This window comes from Tachypleus tridentatus, chromosome 4 (assembly GCF_004210375.1).
Source record: "Tachypleus tridentatus isolate NWPU-2018 chromosome 4, ASM421037v1, whole genome shotgun sequence".
NCBI lineage: Eukaryota > Metazoa > Arthropoda > Merostomata > Xiphosura > Limulidae > Tachypleus > Tachypleus tridentatus.
The window spans coordinates 41,723,271-41,751,024 of record NC_134828.1 but is presented as its reverse complement, the minus strand read 5'-3'; the positions used below and the strand labels follow the sequence as shown (position 1 = coordinate 41,751,024).

The following is a 27,754-nucleotide window of genomic DNA, read 5'->3' as shown; positions in this document are numbered from 1 at the left end:
CTTACTAAAAACTGCAAAGAATTATTATAAGTTCAGAAAAAAATATACTTTTGGACAAAAACAAACATTAATACAATGCATTTTATGGTTAAATAGGTTCTTTTGGATTATATAGCAAAAATAATGCTAAATACATCATTTAATCTCTATTGTGCATTATGGTGTATAGAAGACATTTTAATAGTAGAAATAAATGACTTTATAGTATCAAATTGTTATTTTTAATTTAATTATACATCAAAGTTTTTTTACAAGTTCTTCAGGAGCATTATATTAAAACACAAACAGTTAATGACGGTTCAGAAGCTTCGAATGGTTTACATCTAATTGCAATTATAGCGTGCATTTATACAGAGTGAGTTTAACATATTAATTAAGTAGTAAAGTTTGTTGTTAAAGTAATTAAACAATTAACTGTTACCTGTAATAAGCAAAAATTATCTTAAAGTTACAGATTGAAATAACAAAAAGACATGATGGAAAAATAAAATAAGTAAAATGATAGGTGCCATCTTCTATGCTTATTGATTTGTGATCCCAATTGTTCGATAAGAACTTTTTTGAATTTTCTGTCAGAGTACTTGGTGAAAATTTGTAAGAAGAATGGTGGTTTTTCGTCAGGTTTTACTTGACCATGACGAGATAAAAATTATTCAAAATTGCGCTTATTTCATGTCCTCCTTTCCTTATGTGTAGGGCTCCTCCAGTTTCTCCTATGCACATCTAATGGCAGATGTTAATGTAAGCTGGTAAACAGCATTGAATACAAGACATCCATCTTTAGATTGCAAGCACGGTTTTGTAAGACATTTGGCTTTATTACATTGTAGGGTAATGTATCGAGATTTTGAAAGTTGGCTTTTAGGGTTGAATATGGTCGTTCAAAAACTTTCAGCGGCAGTTTAAATTTCCTAATACAGTTTTTATTTTCTTGGGGACAGCTTTTTCATTTAAAGGTGTTTAAAAAATAACTTTTTATGTTATTTTTAAAGTTTTCCCTGCTTGTTTGTCTGTGTTTCTTTATGCTGAAGGTGCGATGCTGGGTTTTGCACGTCATGGTCCTTGAAATCTTGCTATATATTAAAAAAGTGGCTATTCGTTGCTCAGAAGAAGTGATTTTAGATTAGAATATGTACTGTTTATTTTCATTACATCTGCAAGTTATCTGTTTAATTCTTCAGTAATTGCATCTTTCTTGGAAGATTTGGGATGATGGGAGAGGGGTTGTGAAACAATGTAACTTGTGTATTATTGTCATTTTCGATTCTTAAAGTAACGTCAAGAAAATTTATGCTCCTATTGTCATTCTACTGATTTTGAGCGAAATAGATGGTGGGATCTACGGAATTTAGCAAGTTTTTAAAATTGGATTTAAAATGGAAGAACTGGTCCCATCGTTTAAATAACTCATTGATGTACACTGCTGGCCAAAATCTTAAAGCCAATGAACATAAAGAAAAAAATATGCATTTTGTGTTCTTAGATTTAACCACTTATTTCAGTAGAACTTCGAAAGATGAATATAAGAAAAGGGAAAATAAAAATAAAAAACTTTTTTAGCATTTAATAGGGAAAATGTGAACACTATGAAATTAGCCTAAATACTAACTGGTCAAAAGTTTAAGATCATACCAAAAAGAGGTCCTAAACAGGGTAGGAAATGCCTAACAAGAGGTCTCAGTAGTGAGTTGCTCGACCATCATTGCAAATAACTTCAAACATTCGCTTTGGCATGGTCGATATAAGCGTTTGCAGAAGGTTAGCTGGAATGTTATTCCAAGTGGTGAAGATGGTTTCATGAAGATCATGCACTGTTTGGAACTGACGCCCATTTCTATAGACTTCCCTTGCCATCTACCCCCAAACATTTTCAATGGGGTTCAGTTCGGACAAACACGCTGCATGATCCAAAAGAATCACGTTAATCTCCACGAAAAAAGTCCTTTGTCCTGCGGGCATTGTGGATTGTAGCGTTGTTCTGCTGAAAGATCCAGTCATTTCTGCACAAGTGAGGTCCTTCAGTCAATGAGGATGCTCTCTCCAACATGCCAAGTTTAACCCAGCTGTTTCGTGGTGTGGAAGGAGACGTGGCTTTTGAAGACGTTTACGGTTTTTAAAGCCTTTCTCTCGTAGATGCCGTCTTATTGTTCTTGAGCTGCATTCTGCGTCCGTAAGTGCCTTAATCTGGTTCGACGATCGGCTGGTGTCTTGCCGGACAACCCGTCGAATCCTCCTACTCAAGGCCGGCGAAATTTTCTTGGGCCGACCACTTGAAATTCTCGTTCCGCATCCCTCAGGGTCTTTTAAGAAATCTGCAACAGGAGTTTTACTACGCCCAGTCTCACCAGCAATGGCACGTTGAGAGAGACCTCGTTTTTTTCAGCTCGATAATTCTGCCACGTTCAAACTCTGTCAACTTTTTAGCCTTTGCCATGTTTTTACCCAATGTAACACAGGAGATGTCAGTGGGAGATGACGACAACGCTAATGCTTCAACACAAATGACTAAATCTCGTTATGTGTTTTCCGATTAACGCTTCGTGTCAGTATGGTCTTAAACTTTTGACCAGCTAGTATTTAGGCTAATTTCATAATGTTTACCTTTTTTCTATTAAATGCTAAAAAGTTTTTTATTTTTGTTTTCCTTTTCTTATTTTCATCTTTCAAAGCTCTTCTCAAATAAGTGGTTGAGTCTAACAACGCAAAATGCATATTTTTTCTTTATGTTCATTGGCCTTAAGATTTTGGCCAGCAGTGTATATAAGATAGAGATCTGTACAGGTATTGATGTCTTGACGCTCATTGTTAAAAGCCGTTATTTCAGGAACGTACATAAATATTATAGCATAAATAACAGGTATTCTATTTCCAACCAAGACTTGTTTTTCTTAGTTCATAGATAAACTCTTTAGCTTTCGTCTCAATCTTTTGGTAGAGTCACTGTTACGCATTTAAAAATATTCTTTTCTTTAAAGTGATAAAAAAGTTGTTCCTAAATGTTTCTGATGCTCAGAACTACAAACATTTTACATTTGTCCGATTCTTTTATGGTAATATTGTTATCGTTTTTAAAGTTTATAAGGGTTAGTTTTTGGAGATTTACGTTTGGTGATTTCTACCTCTTTGCAGAATGTTCTTGATCGTTTTCTTTATATCGACGGTTTTTTTCAACATCTTTGTTAGTGTGGGGAAGTTGAAGTTTAATGGTATCAAATAGGTGTTTATTAAGATATTTGGAAGCCGTACGACTTATTGCATCTGTTGTTGAACAAATAAAATTAATACCTGAATCGGTGTTATTTTCAATATTGGTTTTAGTAGAGATTGAGTTTGTGATATTTTGTCATTTCTATTTTCATAGAAACGGTTCAATCGGATAGAATAGAATATTTGTTCAAGAAAAGATAGTTTTAAAGTTTAGTTGTTACTGTGAAATTGGTTTTAGTGGAGGTTGGGTTTGTGATATTTTGTAATTTCTCTATTTTCATAGATATGGGTCTATCGAATAGTTGTTCAAGAAAAGATAGTGTTTTAATGTTTAGTTGTTACTGTGAAAGAAAGCCCTCTTAGTTAGTATCTTCATAGAGGAGGTGGAGATTTGGAAGCCATTTTTACTTTTTTAGATTTATTATTTACACCACTTGAAACTTTGTACTGTCAGTTACGGTTTGTATTTTGTTCAAACATTCCTGAAGACGCTATAAAACAATACGCCAGTGTCTAATTAAATAAAAACAAGAATATAGTGTTACATGGTCGTTTATTTCTAGTATTAAAATGTCACATCCAGTCAATGTAATAACACAATTTATTTCGTCAATAACGTTTGTTACAACAGTTTCACTTGTATGTACATTGTTTCAGAGCAGTCACATTGGGCTGTATTCACTGCAGAAAATTTAACCTCAAATATTAGGGCTGTAACAGTGCAAGTCCGTAAATTTATTGCTGTCTCACTAGGAGATATTTACTAGTAGGCCTAATATAATAATTACATTTTTATTTTATATAATTTAACACTAGTACGAGTAGTTGCAATTAGTTCTCTCTTGAATTCATAAATAACTAATAACCCAAAGCAGAGATTCTTCATTTTGATACTTGAATAATTTGTTTTCGTTTGTTTGAAATTAAGCACAAAGATACACAATGGGCTATTTGTGGTCTGCCCACCATGATATCAAAACCCAGTTTCTAGTGTTGTTAAGTCTGCAAACGTACTGCTGTGCCTCTTGGAGGCATACTTGAAGAAACAGAAAACTATAATTATACACCACTGCAATTGCTTGCCTGAATAAAATATTGTTATAAGCTGTTTTTTTTTTAATTCTGTAATTTGTTTATTAGCTAGAAAGCTGCAGGTTAAAATTATGATGTTAAGATAAGATAGACGTAGAACATTACTCTTACAATAATATAACATTAAACCAATAGCGATTGCATTTTGTTGTGGAGTTTCCTGATATGTTTCTTTCACAACTTAACATGAAACTATTTAACACAAATTGTATAAGATGGATGCCATGAAGGAAGAAAAAGAAAAAAAACAATCATTAACAATAAAATATAGGTATTTATTAAACCTGTTAATGACAATGAAGACAAAGTCACTGTATGTAACAAGTATTATTAATAATAATTTTGAAGATCATGATCTTGAATAATAAAACTTGTATTATTATAGAGTAGGTACATGAACCCCACTCCATATCACCAACACCAACTGTTCTATACATTCCCATTTCTGAATTATTTACTTGTTGATTATATCTAAAATCACCCAAATTCATTTATACTACCTCTGTTTTGTGCTTCTATAAGGCATTCTTTTTTTCTTTAAAATTATATCTTATAATTGTAACATATTAATATCCAGTATTGAGCCTTTCTTTGCTTACTAGTATAGTTTACTAGTTCTGACAACAATAGTCATAATTAAAAACTCGTAAAATGCATGACAGCTATAAAATAATAGTCCAGTTACTGTAATTTTACACCTCTTAAAATTGAAAATAGATAAAATTAAAAAAAAAAATTATCTTAACATTAAAGATACAAGTAATAGGGATGTGTTATCTATTACTAAAGAAGTGGAAGTCATTGTAAGGCCAAACCTAGAAAAATAAGAAAAATGTAAAGTTTACAATCCAGTTTAAAACTTAACATAGAGATTTTTAATTTCATGTATTTCTTCAAAAGAAAGAGATGAAATTTGCTACTTAACTAATGAAATTAAAACTTGAAGTTTTGAATTTTAAAATGGAAATAATACTTACATAAAATATCAGTATAATATATTTGCTATAAGAAACCTGATTTATTGATATTACAAATAAATTACACTCAAAATTATATCATTAAAAAACCTAGTAAAATTATGGTTTATCACCAGCTTTATAAACTACACCTTTCCTTATGTGGTTTGGTATTAAAGCTATTTTATGATTTTCATTTTTTACAGTTGTAGAGCAAAATTGTAGTGGAAAGGAGGTTCCATTTAATATAGATGATTTTAGTTAAACTTACTTTACATATTGCTCTACCACGCAACAACCCTAACGGTACAGGTCCATAGGTTCGAGAATCTGTTGAGTTTGTTTTGTTGTCACCTTCAAGCCACACATTACCTTTGGGTACAGCCTGCATACAATAAAATTTACCAAAATAGTATACATTAACTTTATAAGTACAATCTAGTATTCTGTAACTGCATAACAAATAACTACATTAACATTACAAGTATTACCTAATGTTCTGTACCAAAAAACTATACTGACTTTAAGTACTACCTCTATTTCCATTGACATTAGTTAACAGACTTTCTTTAACTGTAGGAATAAGTACATTACTATATTTCTGTTTACTGCTGTTTGGTTAATGACTTGTATAACCCGTAAGAATACTTGCACAACTTATATTATTTATGTATCTTGGAAATAGCAATTAAAGTTGTAAACGTTTTTTTCTAAGAAATGCATAAGCATACTTTAAACTTCCTCAGGCATACACACTCATTCTATTATATATACTTACTACTTCAGAAAATATCCCCCTCTGAATCTTATCACCAGGAAGACCTACCACACGTTTGCATATGTACTGTCTTGGATTAATTGGTGATCGACATACTACAATGTCTCCCCTAGTAGTAATAAAGGTTTTAATAAATCAATGTTTAACAAATATCATAACACTTATACAGTGGAGCCCCTCACTAACGACTTCAAAAATGCCTCAACAAAAAGGTCGTTAATGAGGGGGAGTCGTTAGTGAGGGGTGGATACCCAATTCGTTACCAAGATTTAAATTATGTACGTTTTTATAATAGGCAATCGGTCTCTGTTCATTTTAAGGGTATGGAGTATTTAAAAATGAAATAAAAAATGCGGTAATATGTAATGCAAAATATATTTTCACTAGCTCTCACTACTTTACCTTGATTTTATGAGGCTATTAAATGTTTAAACACAAGTCTATTCACCATTCTGTACACAAAAAATGTTCAAATGCAGGTTTAAAATACGATCCTAAAATACATTTCTTAAAAAAATCACTGTAAAATGTTACACACAAAAGTGTTAAAATACTGACTGGATATACGATCGTAAACTAAAGAAATCACTAATGTTCATGCAGACTTAAAATACGATCATAAAAGACATTTTCTTAAATCATTAATGCTCATGCAGACTTAAAATACAATGATAAAATACATTTTTATAAAGAAATCACTGTAGAAGAAATGCTACACACACACAAAAATGATCAAATACACATCTTCATATTATGCACACTAATCCTGTCTGTTAAATAATCCGATTTAGTGTTCCTAATTCATTATGTACTATAGAATAAGCGCACTGAGCGCATTGAGAATAAGATTAATTTACCAATGAAAATTAATCTTCTTTTTGATTCGACGCACTGGAAATAGATTTATTGTTGAAGTATATTATGTAATACTGTTTAACTACGAAATAATTAAACTCATTTGTAATATGCCATAAATGAGAAGGCAGACCGCTGTGTAACTTCACAGAATATGCTACATAATAATGTCACTTAGTCGTTAGTGAGAGGTAAAATAATCAAAATTGTTCAATTTGGTAGGTCGTTAGTCGTGTTTGAGGGGAAGTCGTCCACGAGGGGTCAATTTAATGCAAACAGGGTACCGTCAAAAATTTTCCGGTCGTATGACAGGGGAAGTCGTTAGTAAGGGCGTTGTTAGTGAGGGGCTCCACTGTAATAGATAAACATCATTAATTAAAATCCTAGCACCACTACTTTCTCACAGATAAACAATTAACCTAGAAATCTTCAGCCACCTCAGTACAGTTTTACACAGAGATATTGAACCAAGAACACTTTAGCTAACTAGTACTGTTTTACACAGAAGTTATAATTTTCCTAAATGAAAACATATTTCCGATAGGCAATTCCCAGCACTCACAAGACAGCCTTTTTCTTGTTTTGTACTGCCTCCTATTTGCAATTTTTTTAAAGCGTGCCCCAAGCCTTCACTGTCCCTCTGTTGGAATTGAAAGTTCAGCACAAGATTCCCTCTATGCACTACTACCAATTATCACCTTGAAGTTTGGCAGAAGACACAAACACTGGAAATGTGTGGGGAGAAAGAATGAGAAGTGTGAGAAGAGGGAAGAACTTATCAGAAATACATTTTCATTTCGGAAAATTATATCTTCTGATATGGTACTCTCCCTCCACTCACAAAATTCGCTTGAATGCCATGTTAAAATGGAGGATGGAGTTGTCCAAGGGAAGCCCAGACACATCCTTTGTAAGCACCTGAAGGACATCACCTAGAAGAGAGGAACAGATCAGATGATCTGAATCTGAGGAGGGGCACATCGGAGCCAGGTATCTCATCGCCACAAAAGGTGAATTGGTCAGGAGGGGTAGATGTGATAGAACATGTAATGAACTTATCCGTGTGGGAGAGGATGGTGCAAGAAAGAAACAGAGAAAAATGTAGAATTACTCAATCCCATGATGTGCCCCATGGTACAAAATGAGTAGGGTGTGATGGGCTGCACTATGTAAGTCAACTGTATCCAAAACCTCATTGTTTGCATACTGACACCCTTTATGAAGGTAGAAGGAGGATCATACTGTATTCACCTCATATCCCAGAAGGAACCTATCAGAAGATTCCAGGAAAGTACAAGGTGGCCAGGGAATGTGTCATCCAAAATCTGAGGGAAGTCTGTTGCATGCACAAGATTTCCATGACCGTTAAACAAGCCCAAAATGATCCAGATCACCAACAACCTTGTAAAAATGAGGGGAACCCAGGACAGAAGTGGAAACATGCCACGAAGATTTTCTGTGACCCACAATACAGTAGACCCATTGAGAGGGGTAGAGAGATAACCCAAAACCCTTGTGAGGAGTTATGTGATTGGTTCACTAAATCTTTGAAATGTCACTCATTGGGTACCAGCATCCACATGAGGGTAATGGAAGGGCATCCAATTGGAGAAATGAACTGCATTTGTACTTCTGAACTTGAAGAAATTCAACCATCTGGAGGATCTTGTAACTTCTAAATAGCATAATACCACTGTCCTATTCTGAACTGAATGGTTATAGCCATCATGTGGTACATATTCAGTAAGATGCCTCCATGGTCATCCACCCCAGCAGGTTGAAACTGGTAAACAGTAAGGATACCAATACTTTACTGGAAGAACAGGCCGGTGGGAATATTGGCATCCCTAGTGGCAATATGTCGCATATGGAAATATGTAAAATATAATACACTAAACTGCAATACAATCTTAATAATAGCTTTGGACAACTGAATAAATAGTACCAGTACAGTTTGTTCTGATCTAGCATGTATTAATACTCTGTTCAACATTTTAGGAATAAAACTGCATAACCAATTTTACCTTTCCTTTCTTCATCAATTCAGTAGGAAAAAGCACTTCAGTTTGACTACATTACATTAATTCAATCGTGTCACATTCTGCATTTTTCTATTTTTAAGATTTTGTATTATAAAACTTCTTTGATTGCTATCAACTCTCCAGATCTTAACAGTTAAGCTTGGAAAACAGTCATTTACAATGTTTTGTATCTGTGAAAGATATACTTAGTGGTCTGTCAAAACCTTAGTCTGAAGTTGCCAAAATTTTAGTCACCTTTCTTCCACATATTTATCTCACATGACTTTTCCAGCTTTCAATTCTGAAGGTTTAAGCACACACACAGAGTGAATGGAAACACTACCAGGTAGTTGAAAAACAAAAAAAACTAGAGGAGTTGAAAATTGGATCTGAAATAGTAAAACTTTGGGTTGAAAATGTGAGGTCAGGGGAATTTCAACTGTTCAAAAGATTAATATGATGTATCATAAAATGCTGTAACTGAATGGTTACAACCACATCCTTGTATAAAACATTCTTTGAAGACAGCTAAAATTCTTATAAGTCCAGATTAACATTTGTGCTGTTACAACAGTATACAGCAATACACAACTCTCTCACTGGAGGTGAAACAGTCATACACTTTTCAGGTGTATGAAAAATACTTAGCAAGCATCTTCTGGTATTCCTGTTATGGCTTGCACTATTCAGTTAGATTGAGGTGAGTGATTTTCACAGATGACATTTTGCAATAGAATATTACTCATTACCTTGGAAAGCTAGGACTGCAACATCCTTTCAGTTATGTTTTGACATTTCAAACTGTTGTTTTCAGTTGTGCAAATTGTTGATGCATCATGTATTAATTTTACTGACAGAACCCTTCTTAAACTTTGTGAATCGAGCAGCTAACATGTGATATCCTACAGATATCTCTTACAGTGAAACTCTGTAAAATCCCTCTAGCCCTCTGATCTTATGATCGGCAAACCATCTTAATTCTTAAGTACTCAAATGATAAATGTACCATGTAGTTACTGCATTGTATCTTATAATATCACCTAACAGCTCATAATGCAAGATCATTAATCTTCCAACCACATGAATGCCCCACTTGCTGTAACAGAGTTTAGTCTCAGCCATATTGCCCTCTGCTAGTACAGCGGTATGTCTATGTATTTACAATGCCAAAATTATGGGTTCGATTCCCCTTGGTGGGCTCAGCAGATAGTCTGATGTGGCTTTGCTATGAGAAAAACAAACTCAGCCATATTGATCTTTAGACCACCACTAAACCAATTGTCTAGACCTGTTTGTTCTCTCTAGATTTAGTGTTTCTTCATTTGACTTGTTCTGAAATTTTTGTCCTTTCTCCTTACCTTCTTGGTTATAGTGGGATGAATTGGTGCTTTTGACCTTCTCAGACTTAACAGCCTCATCTCATTCCTGGTCAAACCCACTTCACAAGAAGTTTGTTGGTATCTAGCTAATATATGCCAGATATAGCTAATTGGCATGTACTGTGTACCTCTTGCTTGCTGTAATTTATACGCTAATAAACCAACTCTTTGGAGCACAAGATGAGGTCTTGTCCAGCTGGACTCATGCAGCTTCAATGGCTTCTGTGTTTCTTGCAATTACCAAAGACACATCTAGTTTCCACACGGGGACATTTATTCTTCAGTCTTTTCATAACACCTCTTCTGCCATATGGTAAACTTTCCTAGGTTTTGATAAGTGAATTTGTATGTGTCAACAATTTCAGACCTTAACAACTTCACACATATTTGTAGAGAATGTGCAACATCCACACTAGGAAGACATACATCATATCTACAAGGATCAAGAGTTCCCACCCAAATACAAGTATGTTATGGAAAGACCTGTTAACTTCTGTTCTGTTGCATGATATATCATCATGTTGTATGGTAAATGCTAACTAGCATACACTTAACAGCCTGTATTATCCACTCTACTAAGCCATAAGATTAAAGGTGGCAAGATAATACAAAGTGTTATTTTTGCTACATCCAACACAATTCAAAGAATAGTTGGCTGTTAACTCACTGACTGCAGTTGCTATAAATGTATGTGGAATTTCTTCAAGCTGTACATTATACATGACACACTGGCATTTAAGCGCTGGAGGGGGACTACCCTATTCTGTGAATCAGCATTCAGTGGGTTAAAACTAATTTACCAATTCATACAAATCTCTTCAGCTATTTTGAACTAGGGTATCAATTGTTTCATCTACACATTAACTACATAATATATTAACTAATGGAAAAGCTTTGGCCCTCTTCATACTATTAATTAATGATCATAATTATATTCAGCTTATCTCTTTCTATTACTGGAAGTGTATCAGCAATATCTATTGCCTATCTGTACGAGAAAAACTACTTAGTCTTGTTCTCTAGGTGGCATGCTCACCAAACAGTGTTAATGATTATACTAAAAGTATCAACTCAAATGCAGTCAACAGAATCATTGATGAATATTAACAAAAGGGCAAGTAACATCTGGTTACTCTCCAATCTTTGCATTATACAAAGTCTGGGGAATCTCCTGCCTCTAAGCACTGTAGACATTAGCTGTAACACAGTTCAGCAGTTGACCAAAATAGCATAGCATACCTTCCTACACTGATAATTGCTCATGTAAGCGTTACAAATTGCTTAAGTCCATGCTGCTTTCCTCAATCTGAGCCTGTCAAGCTTTAATTTATTGCATGGCAAGGATCTCCCATAGGTCTTTCTGATGCTCTTCCTTGTGCTTTCAAAGTATTAATCATGGAATCCATCCATTAGTAAAATCAGCTATTGTATGTTTTGTCAGTAGTCTGGTAAAAATGATTTCAATTTCCACACAGTGTCTTGGATGTGAACATCTAATAAAAAAGGCACCATCTCCCTTATGGTGAGATAAGCTATCACTATTTTCAAGTTATGATATACTATATATCATACTCTAGAGATATTTCAGATTTTTAAAGTTCATCACTCATTCGTATAACTCACAATCCACTTTAACAGTGAAATTTCTGCCATACAAGTAATGTTGATAGTTTTTACAAAAGTTACAACCAAAGCAGTTTTTTTTTTCATTGTATGGTATTTATATTCAACATGTTAGTAGCATATACAACTATATGTTCTACTCCATCCTACAAATATGATGACTCAATTTCACCATCAATGCTCTTTGTGTGTGTGTAACAATATCCAAATTCAGTTAGACTTGATAACAGTGTGACTAACTTGTAGAAGTTGCCCAAAGAAGGTCAGTTGTACAATGTGACACTGAGGCATTGTTTATTTGTATTGTAGGCTCTCATGCACCTGCTAAAATGTTGGTTAAAACTATTAGCTTTGTTTATGTTGTTGCTTACCAACACATGGGCATCTCTTTTGAAAGTTACCCCTCATCTTACAGGTAAATCAAACATTTCACTCATTTTTGCCAGTCCAAAGACTAGGTGGAGGCATCATCAACATAAGCTGCAACATGTAGACTAAAGGAAGACTGGGATAGCCTTACCCATTTACTGGATACCTGCAGTTGCACTTGGATTGCACAAGCTTGTCTTGACGTGGGTATGACAGTTTGTCCAAGATAAAGCTGCAGGCTTTTTCCTATTTGGCAACTGGTTTGAAATTGCATAAACTGCATAACTACAGAAGTTGCCTTGTTAAAGACAAGATTTCTTATGTGCAGGCAGTGCCTCATGTTTTCACTAGGTAGCCCTTCCATAAACTTGTCAACAAGATTATTTTCAAAATTCATCAAATCTATTGAAGAATAAGCTCTACCATAAATATGTGTAATTTAAAAACTAAACTAAATAAATTTTTATCTTTTGAAGTGAAACAAAACTTAAATGGATGCTTAAATTAAAATAACTTCTTTCTATATTTTTTATTGCATAATCCTGGATAGTGTTGTCAAAGTTGAGTCGATGACACATGCCCAACTTCTAAATACAGTAGAGAAAGTGAATTAAGTTTTGAAAACACACATACAATTTCGTAACTTTTACACTGATCAATGCAGACCTGGTTTAAGTGAGGATAAGTAATAAAAATAAAACAAAAATGGAAGAAAAGTGTGTAATGAAGTGTAAAGAAGTCTAACAAAGTTTTGACTTTTCCCATGATGACTACTTTCATGTTTTCTTTGAAATTTTGAATATCAAATTCTTTCAAAAAGTTTCTCTCTTTACTTTTGATGCCACAGTTTTACTGATGTCCTAAGCACATGCTTAGTCTACCTACTGCATAATCCATGGCTGTGTATAATATATAAAGACTATTATTTACACTATGTTTGTACATACCTCCTTAAAATACTGGAGAATTGTTTTTATACAATAGTAACATGTTTTTTCTCCAAACTGTATTGGTGAAAATCATAAACAAGACTGTTTAAACCTAACATTACTTAAATCAGTAATGTTAGATTTGCATTATTCAGGTGACTGGCCATTCCAATTCAAACATAAAGGAATGCATAACATAAAGGGATCACATACTGTAATACTGAAAGATGTATAATATTACAGCTTTAAAAGTAGACCAGATGTTACCTCATGAAAATAATAAATAACAAAGACAGCTAAAATGAAAGCAACTTCACTGCTTTCTCGACCATGTTACGTGAAACCGTACATAAAAAAATAACATTTTAATAACACACCATATTAAAATAATGAGATAGAAAATGCATGGTATATTTATATAACATACTGAAAACCTAAGAAACCCTCAAGTTTTGCAAATAAATCTATAATACTTCAGTGAACTCACTACTGTTTTACAGATAAATTTACCAAACCTGCAACATTATAAAGAAATCCACTTTGGCTTTAGAGATAAAACTACAACACTTTAACATGCTCACTACTGTTTTACAGATAAACCTACATCCACTTCAACATATTCACTACTGTTTCACAGATAAACATACTGAACCTAGAACAGTTTTAGCTACATCTACTAGTGCTTTACAACAAATGACAAACCTACGTTTCAATCTTTTGTCGCAGTACTGTAATATGCTCCGTTAGGATAATGTCATTGGAAAATATTGTTGGCTCCATGGATGGACCAGAGCACTGGAACAAAACAGAGTACATTTAAATATAAGGCATGTCTTCAACACATCTACAGAGATAAATAACAGGTGGCTATTAAAGAAGTTACTATACAATTCAAAAATTATAAATTCAATTTAAAAATGTATCAATAGTAAACTAAGTTTTTCAATGTGTAACAGTTTGTAAATGCATATGTAATCATTCAAAACATTTTTGTTAAACCTCAACTTGATATCCATCATATCTACCCTGAGCTATACAGTACTACACAGAGGTAAGGCACTGAGAGTGACTGGTATCCAAGCATTTATTTTACCAAGCCACATTACAGAATGTAACAGTCTGCTTGAGCTGAACTTAATATGTTGAAAATTTTAAAATGCACTGAAAGGTTTCCTAAGTTATTATATACCTGTATGTAATGAAAATAATATATATTAACAGCTTCAGAATCCAGAACATTATCATATAGTTTATGTTAGACTTTTACACATCTGGTTTTATGTTTCTAGAAGATAACTCCATAAGTTAGTGGAGCATCAGAAAATCAGCTACATCCATTGTTTCACCTAAGTGGATAGTTGATAAATCAATTAATTGCTGGTCTCATTAACTGATTACATTCAACTAATCAGTTATTCTCAAATGAGACTAATCTTCCTTTTTTCAGTCTGTTTTGTGTTTTTAACACATTTTACTAATCTATTTTACATAAAAATATATCATACAGAACTTGGTTAAAACCTGTTATCATATGGAACATACTAGGAAATCTGTTTTATCAAACAGAACATAGTAGGAAACCTGCTATGAACTGAAAGTGAGATTTAATTCTCTAAGATACTATCTTTATATGCCTTTCATTCTCATTATGAATCCAAAATAGATGTATTAAGAGAAATATGTAAGAAAAAAACATCTGTAGTTCATGTGATTTTTTTTAATCACAAATTTCGGGCCTGTTGGTTTCTACTGCTTTACCAGATTCAATTGTCAAAACCTTAACTTTTAGAATATTACATTGCATATATAAACAGTTTTTCAGAAAGTCCTTCATCTAATTGCAAGTTCTAGTATTGAATGAAAGATTTCTTGAGCAGTGATTTGCAGGAGATATGAGAGACAGATGTGAAAAACTATTTTTGCACACTTCTGGTTTTGAATCCATAACAGATAAATTAAGAAGAATAAAGAAAAATTTGCAGTTTTGAAAAGAAAGTTTAGTATTGCACCTTGCTGGACTGTTATTAGTTAATGTCTAGTAATTTCAGACAAACGCAACACTGATTATGCTTACATCTTTTAATAAATAAGAAAGTATACTGAAGTTTCACTACTATTTAGACACAAAAAAAAATGTAACAGTTATCACTGTGGCTAGTTATGTAACAATGGATGCAAGGCCACAACTTCACATTTTAAAATTTTGTTCAAGTATAAAGCATAAATATCATCTCATTTCACACATCAAGCCAACAGAAGTAGTAATAACTGACATTTCAATTACTTGATTACTTTTGTGACATTAATTGAATCATATTTTTTTGTTATTTTATATAACACTATCCAATACTAATAGATAATTGATTAAATCAAGTTAACAAGCCAGCTCTAAACATGATGAGAAAAACTAGCATGGGTCTTAGGTCTAGAAGATCTCAGGATTCTGAGTCAGGAAGGTTTTGAGGTGTTCTATAACGAAATATGAGGCTCTCATTCACTTAAGATATTGTACACTCAAATTAAACTAACTTTTGTCTTCAAATTTCCAAGAAAATACTGAAGCCAAAATGAAATTAAAAAAAACAACAACTTAGATATTTAAAAAAAGTTTGTGTTTAAACAACTAACACTTATAATTTATACACTTACAAATAAATAAGATACAAATGTCATAATGAATTGTAATTAATGTAGAATTTCAAAGTGTTGCCCAGGATAAAACTTAACCAAGAATCAAATTAATTATGAAAATTCAATTTGATAAGCACCATTATACTGATACTCAAAAATGCACACAAAATGAGTTTTGAGGGTTTGTTGAAATCCCTCTGAAGTCTATCATGATTGCTGCTGTTCTGGGCCTACTATTGGTCTTTTTATTCTTACCAAGAAAAAAATCTTTTGAATTCATATCAGATTATTATTTGTCATGGTATTGTCCATGCAATCAACTGTTGTTTGTATGTGCAGACGAACTCAGATAACTCTGTGTAACCCTGTTGGCTGCTGTTACTGCAATACTCTAATTTTAGCCTAGATTAGGAATGTTACATACACAGCAATATGGCATTTTTAAAACTACATTTGTGTGTACACACATCAAATTAACTGATAAACAAGGTCAATGTTTTAAAATTTAAATAATAAAATTGGATATTATATTATTTGTTAATTCAGATGAGCCAAAAGACTTTAGCAAATTTGATAAGTGTCCTAACTTACATTTGATGAATTACTTCCTGAATGATGAGGCTGCAAGGACTGTCATACTAATTATAGGCCATCATAGTTCAATGGCACACTGGGAATATGTCTCAGTTTAGCCAGTGCAACTGTTTCATTGAAAAACAGTACAATTCAGTCAATAGAAATTAACTTTTATTGTCCAATTTTGTGATATGCCACACATGCACTTAAAACCCTCATGGAATGTTTGGTCACAGCTGTTTACAGTCCTTGTACACATTTCAGAGATGAAGGACTGACTTTACTCTACCTTACAGTTTATACTGGCTGTTTCCTCAAAGTTATCTTAAGGAGTTTACCATTGGCCAAAATTGAAAATGGACTACAACCACAACCAATGACAAATCTGAGAAACACAAAAACTAGCAGTGACAAAGAATATTTTCACAATTTAAAGGGCAGTGGAAATATTTTAACACTGTAGTCAAGCAATGGAACAAGAACTCTAGTAGTATGTGACACAGTTTATTAAAGTTGGTAATGCTACCAAAAGCTATTTAACATCAATAATGTATTTTTACAGTCATTTATATAACAGACATTTCTTCATAGTATATTTCTTTGTTAACAAAACAATAATAATTACACAGTACTTATAAAGGCAGAGAAGACAATTATATAACAAACACTAAAACTACAAAAGTATTTCTATGAAAGATAATTTAGAAGAAAAGTTTCCTAAACTTCTTCATTATCTTAAGAAAAAGTACTCACAATAACAAAGTCTCCTACAAACTCTAGAGTACAGTAGACAAGACATCCACTCTGTAAACCATACACCAACACTTTACACCATTTGGCTGCTGCTCTTCTCAGGCTCTGGGCAACTGCTGCCATCTAGGAGGACAAAAATCAGTATACATTATCAGACAAGTACATCACATTTTACTTAGATCCAAGTAAGCATGTAAATAACCACGCATTGCTTTTTTGAAAATGAAACACAGTCTTGAATACACATTAGGTATTTTTTAATAAATGAATCTTATCTTCATAAATTATTAATTATGTTTTGATCTCTGCTTTATATTTTTATCAAGGGTCAGAGCTATTGATAGAGCATGGCTATAACTGAAAAAAATATAGGAAATTTTATTTGCTTGAAGATAAAGTATTCACAAAATGTAAATTTTACAAATTTTGCTGTGGAAATAGAAAAAAAGACAATTGTTTTACATGTCCACAACAGAGATATCACAACCACTTTCTAAATGAGGTTGGTTGGTTGATTTCATGTTTTATGGCACAAAGCAGCTAGGCTATCTGCACCAAACTCCCGGTAAAAAGGTAAAAATAAATTAAATATAGTAAAATACATAAAAGGAAATGAAGGTAAAACAAAACAGCATTGAAAAACAGAAAAAGCATAAAATCAATGTTGACACCTAGTCTACAATGTTAAGAGAGAAAGCAGAATAAGAGAAGTTGTGAAGGACTTTCTCTAGCAAAATGGTAATGATCATAACCCACCAGGAAGACTAACAGGTGAGTACAAAAACAACCGTCAGTCACCTGAAGTTGGCCTTTCCAGTCCTGGTTCCAGGTTATGTGTCATTATGGCCAGTACTAAAAGATAAAGTAATAAAAGTGTTAAAAGACATGTAGTAACAAAACCGTAATAATAATTAGCCAAATGTCTGGCGAAAAGGTAAAAGTAAAGTAAATGAAGTAAAATTCTTAAAAGGAAATGAAGGTAAAAACAAAACAGCAATTAAAAACATAAAATGGCATAAAACCAATGTTGACATCCAGGCTACAAAGTTGTAAAGGACTTTCTGTAGCATAATGGTAATGATCATAACCCACCAGGAAGACTAACAGGTAAGTACAAGAACCACCACCAGTCACCTGAAGTTGGTCTTTCCTGTCCTGATTCCAAGTTGTCTGTCATTATGGCCAGTACCAAAAGTAAAAGTAATAAAAGTGTTAAAATACATGCAGCAAAATTGTAATAACAACTCACCAGGACGACTAACGGGTAGTTCAAACGGATAGTTCAAACAGCAGCGTTAGTCACCTGAAGTTGGCCTTTCCAGTCCTGGTGTCAAGTTATTTAATGTTCTGGCCATTTTCCAATTTCAAATTGAACTAGAGAGATTGAGACTCTTAAAAGGAAACCACAAATAAAAAGGTGCAATGAATAAATATCAAACACTTAAATAAGATTAAAAAGATTAATGGTCATTAAAAAACTAAAAACTTTATCAAGGTGGACAGTGTCGCCGTCACCAATAACACTGTCCAATATTACGGACAAACCCTGGGACAGAACATGTTTAAAATAGTGCCGTCGTTGAGAGTCATAACGATGGCAAGAAACTAAAATGTGGTTTACAGTGATTTGAGTCTTACACAAACTACACACTGGTGCAACAGTTCCAGATAAAAGAAAACGATGAGTTAAAAAACTGTGACCAATGCATAGTCTAGTTAGAACAACTTCCTCCTTCCAAACCTTACGGAAGCTAGATGGCCAAAGCCCAATATAGGGTTTTATTTTGAAAAAGCTTGTTGTTGCATTGCTCACTCCAAGTGGATTGCCAGCTGGCACAGTTCTAAATGAGAAATTATTTTACCTAAATTATGTGTATTATGTAGAATGTCAACAATAACACTAATTCTTGGCAATAGCTATGCTATCTCTTAATAGTTTTATACATCCAAGGTGTCATTGTGGATACTTCTCCCTGAAGACCAATGTCTTTAGATCAAAAATACATCAAACTTAATAATACAAATGAGGTCTAATTAGTTTTAACATAAACTTGTCATTTGCATGATTTACCAAACTCTTTAGAATGCAATTATTCCATTATCAGCAAAATCTGAAAACAAGGTGCATTGATATACAAGTACAAATAAGGTGAAGTCTTAATAATAATAGGTAACAACAAATTTTAGTTAGGTAGGCATCCCTTATGCACCTTTGTAAAATTTAACAATTTTCCCTATAATCATAGCTTGTTACCAATATTAACACTTAAAACTTCATCAGTTCTAAGTTATCACACCAATATAACTAAGCAGAACACTGTTACTTGAAGATAAAGACAGTTATATGATTGGAATTATTTTTTTCACTGTCCATAAGTCCAAAATAATTGAATTCCCTTTGGCTAACCACAGTTTCTTTGTTTGAGAAACTCCTGTAAAGTCTAAGTTGTGTAGAAATTATTAAAATAGGCATTCAATCTACAGAAAACATTATTTTTTTCACTGTCCATAAGTCCAAAATAATTGAATTCCCTTTGGCTAACCACAGTTTCTCTGTTTGAGAAACTCCTGTAAAGTCTAAGTTGTGTAGAAATTATTAAAATAGGCATTCAATCTACAGAAAACACTATACATTATTTTATTATAATGTTAAAAATTTTCTGATGTAGAATAAATAAGAGAATTTGTACAAGATTATTCTTAGCTAGCATGCAATGATATAAAAACACAACATCATGCACACAACACAACAAACAACTTTTGAGTTTCTTAAGAAGTTAATCAGAGCTTTTGCCATTGTTAGAAGTGTACACACTGAATGCATTTTTATGATCCCCTCCCCTGTAAAAGCACACACATAATAATTAAGTTTTTAAACAAAAAAGTTATAACCATCATTCATTATAAATGCACAATGTGAAAAAAAGAAAAAAAAGATGTACAAGTCTGAAACATATTCCATAGTAGCTGATGATCAATATTTTTGCAGGCTATTTATTGATAGTAAATGTTGTTCTTTCAACACTTTACAAAAGATGTACAAGTTCCTACCTCACTCAACTCCAGCATACATTTTCTACTTTTGATAACGAAAAAAACCTGTTAATGACCCCTTATTTGGCTGAGGGTAAAGAAAAGTTTGGTAAACAATGAGATAAATGGCATATTATAGAAATGAATGAGTTATTCAAAACAGTGCTATTTTACATCCAAGCTTCTAAGTTATTATCAATGTTTCTAGTATAAGCTATCCTGCCTCAGTAATGACTGCATCCACAAATTAGTCCCCAGAGGGCATAACTATGGCTCAAATAAGAACTTATGCCATTTAATACATATAATTTATTTGCACGTTTTACAAAATTAACTTTGCTTGCAAGTGAGATACATGAATTTTGTGCACTTTCATTTAAGTATAAATAGTAGTATCAACCATTTTATTAATTATTAGGTCTGGAAAAGCCACATAAATATTTTGATTCTGTTCAATCATAGATCTGAAATATGTGTGGTCAATATTTTCTTGAATAAAGTACTAGGTATTTGTAAATTACAGTTTTCTTTTACTGTTGTGCTCTGTTTAGGTTACTAATTAATGTTGCAAAACACATCTTTATTTCATTCATAATTTAATAAATACTTACCACAATGCTAATGGTAAAGTTTTATGGATATAGCCTTAAATTGCTTTGAGTGTTTTTCTTCATAAAGCATAAAAGGTTCCCAGCTTAATCCATGTGGTTTCAATAAATTGTAGACCTGTTTAAAAAAGGATATCTTGAAAGACTAATGAGCAATGATTTGATTATACTTAAAGTACAAAAATCACTAGACACTACAAGTAACTGTCACCTTCATATGTAATCCTTGACCCTTAGATTTTAAAGGCTGTTACTCTCATTTGACTCTTATCCTTAGTTTACAGAAGCTGTCACCCTAATAATTGACAGTTTAAATAATGAATAGTGATTATGTCTATATTATCTGAATGTGCAAGTAACTTCCATCAACTTAACTCTAGAAACTCAAACTAATTCACTTCATCATAAATCTGTAAATAACAAAGGCTATTAAGAGCCAATCAATATAGAGTACATATACTTCATAGTTATCTCAGTCTGTATTACTTTTCATGTCCTTCTGCCACTTAACATTTCTTAAGGGCAAATGACATCTAACACTATATAAAATGATCTGATTATAAGTGAAATGAAACTTAAAGCAAATAACTGATGTGTTAATGAGTGTACAGTAGTCAATTCAGCTATTGAGAAGGGCAAAAAATCTATCCTCTCATTTATTGTTTTTGATACATCAATAAAATGTCTTAAGACATTTCTAATTATGCTACCAGTTAACCCCTTCGCTATGGGCTCAGTATAATATACGAGTTCATCCACACACTTGCACACGTTAAGTATTTGCACTATACCTTTTGATACAGCATGTATATCTTCACAAAATTTGGTAGACTTTTAGTAAAGATTACAAGTGTTTTGCATATAAAAAATCAGAATTCTTAATGAAATATTTTTACTAAAGATTTGTTTTTGAAAATAAGAATCTGTTTCATTACCAGTCCAAATACAAAGTCATTACATGTTATAATTAAAAAAACTATTGTCTCAAAAATCTCAAATAATATTTGTGAAATCTCTAAAACTTCCTAAATACCTTACAAATGTTTATTTTCAGTAAGACTTTATATTTTGTTATTTTCTATACTCTAACTATGTGGAGTCTGTCACTTGACCAACCTTGTAACCATCAAAAAAAAAAAAAAGGAAGTAAATATAAATTACGCTTTTGTTCTAGAATGACTACATATTATAATACAAAAATGTTTAGTCTAAGTAGCTTCAGTCTCATAACATTATATATTTACATATATATTTATTATTATTATTTTTTATTATATTGACCTTCCAGTCATGTATAGCTAACATAACTTACATTGATCCACTGTAAATGCACTCAAGTCACCTATCCAGTAATATAAAACTGACCTTTAGTCTTCCCTTTCTTGGATGTGTTTTTTTGGACTAGTATTTTGTAATATATAGTCACCTTTCAATTATTATACATTATATATATATATATAAATTATTATTATTTAGAAATAAATTATTAAATTCATTTTCCTTAAAATATAGAACAATAAGTCAAGAAGTAAAGCAAATAATCATCTTTTCTCACTACGGCCTTTGCACTCAGTTACTGCTGGACATAGGTTGTCAAGTCTTAAAATTTTGCAAATACAGAATATCAAACAATATTTTGTAGGTTTCATATATAAAGGTGTATAACCAAAAAATTCTTAAATAGCTACAGAATTCCACTAAAATTTACTAGGCTTAGTAGTTAAGGTGTACTTAGATTTCAAAAAATAAGAAACTTCGAACAGACTAAAGACATCACTTACATTCTTGAAAACTTTGTTCAAAAGAATGCGATAGCCTTTTAAAACATGAAAATGATGGGGGGAAACCACTCTGGGGGCATTCTAACCTGTTGATTAGTTATTCATATGTCATGTATTAAAGTATTATATAACTAATAATAAGGGACCATTTCCAAAAATGGAAGGAGGTGAACAAGGCCACTGTCTTAGATTCAGTATACAAATCATATCTCAGCAAAATAAAAAAAAAATTATGAGGCTCTTATTTTATATTCTAGTTTGATAATATTAGTAATTTGACTTCCTAATTTGTATGAAACTGTACTTATTATTTTGACATCACAAACATCTGATTTTAAATGATGCTGCATTCAACATACCATGTGACTCACTAAAATCTATATTTAGATGTGTTCTTTTTCTATTTACTTTTAAATTAAGAAATTAACTCATATATAATATTAAAGTTTGAATTATAATTTACAATTTGATAAATTCATAAAGTAGTAGTTCAATAACCTTTACAATGCAAGTCAACAAACGTCATGACATGGCCTCTGAACCAAGACCACTTGCCAAAGTGTTAATCATGTTTTCTCTTAATTTACTGATAAGCAGCATTTTTCTGTAAATAATAAATTACTGATAAACATTTCCCTGTAAATAGCAAACTACTGATGAACAGTATTTCCTTCAAATTTTAAAACAGCAATAAACAATTTTTCTTCACACTGAGAATTACTAATATTATTTTTCTTTGAATAGCAAGTTATTGATGATCAAAGTATTCATTTAATTGGAAAATAAAAGTGAACAATATTTTCTTGTGAATGGCTAGTTATCAATAACATTTTCTGTTAAATAATAAATTCCTTACAAACAATATCTCCTTTTAAGTGGCAAATTATATATGAACAATGGTTCCTTTAAATGTAAAGATACAAATAATTTTTTCCCTTTAACTGGCAAAATACTAATATATAGACTCAGTTCACTGAAGCTCCTAATTACCCTTTCTTACCTCCATAACCCTTTCAACAAAATGTTTCAAGTTGCACTTTAGCATTCCATGTGCTGACCTCTTAAAGACAATAACATACAACTTCCCCATTTGTAAGATTACCCAACTTTGGACAAAATATTTCTATATGATTTTTAAATGCATATTCTAGCACTATAAAACTAGTTTTAAAATAATTTTATTAAGTGAAATAAATTGCCCTTTCCACATGTTCACTTGTCAGTTTTGTGTAATGCATATCATACATATTTACCATTGTTATAATCATTAGATGCATATCTTAGCGTTTATATAATTAAATAACTTGTTTTTTCATAGAGATCTGATCTAAATCAAATATAAAATCAAATAATAGATTGACAAAGAGACAGAATAAGGTTTGTGAAAGAAATTTTGTCAATTTAATTTCCAAAGGATATGTAAAGGTCAACTGACCATCTAGTGTATTCCACTTTGCATTCTAAATTGCATAAAGAAACTACTTTAATAATATCTAGTCCAAAACATTCATCAAATTTTCTCTTAAGTTCCTTTAATATCAAAGCTTTTACTACATCTGAACGAAAACTATTAAACAAATAACCATCCTATTAGAAAATTAATACAGCCTTAACTAGCATTACGCTTGAGTTTACTATACATTTAACACTCCTACGAAAAGTGGCCACTTTTCGTAGAAGTGTTAAAGGGATTTACTTCAACCCTCTTAAGTCTAGTCCTTGTTAACTATTGCTTTTTGTATTAATAAAGTTTGATATTCAATTCAGTATTTCACATACTTTTAATAAAATTACCAATCATGGCTATTATTTTCATTATTAATACAAATTTTATCCTACACATTAGGCCTTTGACTTTGAGCCTTTAGTTATTAAAGTAATGACTGTTCCTTTTACTCTGAATACTGGAGTAACTTGGGTGACTATTCCAATATTTAGCCCTTGGTTATTGCATTTTATACTAAAATTATTTCAAAGCTGACTTTGCAGTTAAAATATATCAAAGCCAATCATATAAAGATTAGATAGATACCTTTTCTTAAAGATAGTTGAGCATCTTCATAAATATAGAAAGGATGTTTTAGCAAGTTAACAAAAAAACAAAACAAACTGTAACTTACAGTATAAGTACAGAGTGAGGCTCAAATCTTAGTCAGTTAACTATCACTATTACTTGTTATGTCCCTTGTAGGCATAAATAATAAATGTTGAAAACATGAAATGAAACTGAAAAATACATTTATGTGAGAAGTATTACTACTGATTAACTTTTCTTATAAAATGAATTTCAAGGCAGTTTTATCTTATTCTACTAACACACATTTACATAAGCATCAACTAAATTCAGTTTCAGTTTTTATTCAAATATCTATAATTCCATCCCTACTTAGTTCCCGTGCAGCTTATATACATTAAGCCTATATCATCATAAGTATATAAAAAATAACTAAATTTAACTTATGTCCACGATAGTACAGTCTAAACCTATAAGTTATATAAAAATAAATTTGCCTTGTTTAACAATGAACCTTTGAGTCAACTCAGTCAAACTGGTAATACTTAGTTGGGTGCATACAAGACCCACAGAAGTTAGAAATAAATATTGAGATCTGTATCAGTGTATGGATTGTTCTTAAGAGACACTTGCTGTTTTTCATTATAAACAGTTTCATTGTTATCCACCAGAACTCATAACTTCTACATCTGCTGCCTGTCTTTCATCACCATCAGTATTTTTGATGTCCAGCAACAGCTTGATTTTTCATTATTGTCTTCATCTTTCTTCAGTTAACAGTTTTTTGTCAAGCACGTGTGGTTAGGCTTTGTCATTTTGCAGAGAATTTTTCTCAACTCTACTATCAAGCCCAATACATCCAAACTGGGATATTACATATCTATTATATTCATTGCACTAGTTACATGTACTTTAGGAAAACAGTGGGTTAGAGTGTAAAGTGGGATTTAATGCAAATTAATGGCATGTATTATAGGCTGGCAAAGTCATCCATTACTGTTACTTTTACATTTTTGTTTTTCTTGTTAAGCACAAAGCTACACAACAAACTATTTTTGTTCTGCCCACCACTGGTAGCAAAACCCGATTTCCCATTTGTTAACATTACAAGTCCACAGACTTATGCTGCAAAGAGGGATGATCGCCATTAGAAGGCAGGTTTAATATTTTAAGAAAGTCATGAGAACATAATAGGAAATTTCAATAGAGTTCACTACAGAGTAACTTCAACTCCCATATTTTAGCATAATCTCCCTATTTACTTTGCTATCCCATCCATGTTTTATCCCATGTAACATTCAACCCTATCCCTCACATTGAGTATGATTTTACCCTATACATGGGTTATCTTAAAGTAAAAATGACGTAGGAAGGTCGAAACATTGTTCTTTGCTTTATTAGTAACAGTTAACTACCCATCCCTGGCGTTCTAAGATATACCCATACTTGGATCTTTACCCTCAATTTGGCAATAGTATATTAGAGGCTTTCTACTTGGAAGTTGTCCGGTGGTTGTGGTGATCTCACGCAAAGTTTAAGAAAAATATTTCTCCATCGACCAAAATAACAAGATCGTTATGTCTGCAGCTTGAATTCTTTTCAGTTTTGAGGTTTACGAAAACCGTTTGATTCCTCATGCGACAATGAATATTCCGTACAATTTCCAAGAGCTGAGAAAATACAAAGGTAGAACATTTACGTAGTTTAGGTGACTTAAATAATCACAATTAAATTAACAAAAAATAACATAAAAACACTAACTTACATTGCAATTTTTCACGTGTGCCTCATCACAGTTCTTAATACCCCCTCTGTCAATGCTATTTAATAAGCATAATTTAGAAATGTTAAAATTGCTTTATAAATAATTAAAGAGCGTGTAAGGTAGTACTTTTTCATGTTAAATGTAAGACTTCCAAATACACATATAAAATTGATATTTATTCATATTATATTCACCAGTATCCTACTGAATTACTTTAAAGTTGGATGGTTTGTTAACTGAAATCGGAATGCGTTGTGGTTTTTACTTTAGTGATATTAATATTGAATTTTTACGACAATTTATTTTGACTTATATCATTGTATTTAATAGCAGTTGTTACGTATTATAATTTATTTGGGATGAGTCTGATTTATTATGTTACGTACGTTATTACAACTTCAATCTCGGCGGACTCAGCAGATAGCCCAATATGACTTTGCTGTAAGAAAACACACACACGCGTACCACTTCAAATAACCAGAATTTTGAATATGAGCTTAATAGTTAATTAAAATGTTAATATATATGAAATCTATGTTATTAACCAACAAGTTTGAAACACAATTTCTTTTTTAATACAAATATATTTTAATATAGAAACGTAAAAACAAGACAATTTATTATAACGGTTATTACTAATAGTTATATCAAATGATGGTTTATATACAAACTTAACAGAGTCTTATATCCGGTCTAGAAATAAGTACAGTGGTACCTCGGTTCTCGAACTTAATCCGTTCCAGAAGACTGTTCGAAAACCGAATCAATTTTTCCCATACGAAATACTGTAAATTAAATTAATCCGTTACAGACCTCCAAAAATTACGCATTATGAAGCATTTTAAGTAAAACATATCACTTATTTATACCTGTATAATAATAGTTACATGCATAAAGTCAACCACAAAAACTACAAACACAATAAGAAACAATAAATGAAAATTTAACTGCACTTTACCTGTGCTGAGGAGAGCTGATGGCGTAAGTGAAAGGTGGTGAGGAACGTGGAGAGTAGGATGGTTATTATTGTTTGGAAGGGGAGTCACCTTCCATAAAAACGTCAGGTAACTCTCCTTCTGGGGTTTTTTCTCTTTTCTGTCTCTTTGTACTGCTACAACCTGCTTGAGACTCACTGGACCTATTTCTCACTAAAACTTGTCTAATGAGGTTTGTTTCTCCCTGGCACCCTCCCCATGTCTCGCCACACTATGTATGCCACTTCTCTTCCTAAATTTTTCAAACCACACCCTACTAGCCTTAAAGGCATCACTTGTATCAGCACTCGTTCCAGGGGTGTTTTTCAGGAGGACAGCATGCAACTGCTTTGCTTTCTCACAAATGATGGTCTCAAAAATGCTATCACCAGCTAACTGTTTTTCATTTA

At 32.2% G+C, this 27,754-nt stretch overlaps 1 protein-coding gene across 7 annotated transcripts; it reads right to left on the bottom strand.

The window, feature by feature from the left end:
- Nucleotides 1–4,556: 4,556 nt before the first annotated feature.
- On the bottom strand, nt 4,557–26,516 carry LOC143248941 (mitochondrial inner membrane protease subunit 1). Of its 7 annotated transcripts, none has more exons than XM_076497967.1 (8): nt 26,371–26,515; nt 20,814–20,928; nt 17,926–18,021; nt 17,170–17,292; nt 13,916–14,004; nt 6,034–6,142; nt 5,527–5,640; nt 4,557–5,114 (listed from the first exon to the last, which is right to left on the bottom strand). In XM_076497967.1, exons 4-8 carry the CDS (start codon nt 17,290–17,292, stop codon nt 5,073–5,075), a joined length of 477 nt encoding a protein of 158 aa, XP_076354082.1. In that variant the 5' UTR covers nt 17,926–18,021; nt 20,814–20,928; nt 26,371–26,515; the 3' UTR covers nt 4,557–5,072. The 7 variants fall into 7 exon arrangements, with proteins under 7 accessions (XP_076354082.1, XP_076354084.1, XP_076354086.1 ...); XM_076497969.1 differs by lacking the exon at nt 26,371–26,515 and adding an exon at nt 26,064–26,275; XM_076497971.1 differs by lacking the exon at nt 17,926–18,021 and having other exon boundaries at nt 5,527–5,660; nt 26,371–26,516.
- Nucleotides 26,517–27,754: the final 1,238 nt, after the last annotated feature.

Bases quoted from the DNA above. Each gene is read 5' to 3' on its own strand.
- LOC143248941 (XM_076497967.1), bottom strand. From the start codon at position 17,292: ATGGCAGCAGTTGCCCAGAGCCTGAGAAGAGCAGCAGCCAAATGGTGT. The intron at 5,641-6,033 runs GTAAGTATATAT...TATTGTATGCAG, and splicing joins GGGGGATATTTTCTGAAGTA to GCTGTACCCAAAGGTAATGT. The intron at 5,115-5,526 runs GTAAGTTTAACT...TTATTTTTCTAG, and splicing joins GTGGTAGAGCAATATGTAAA to GTTTGGCCTTACAATGACTT.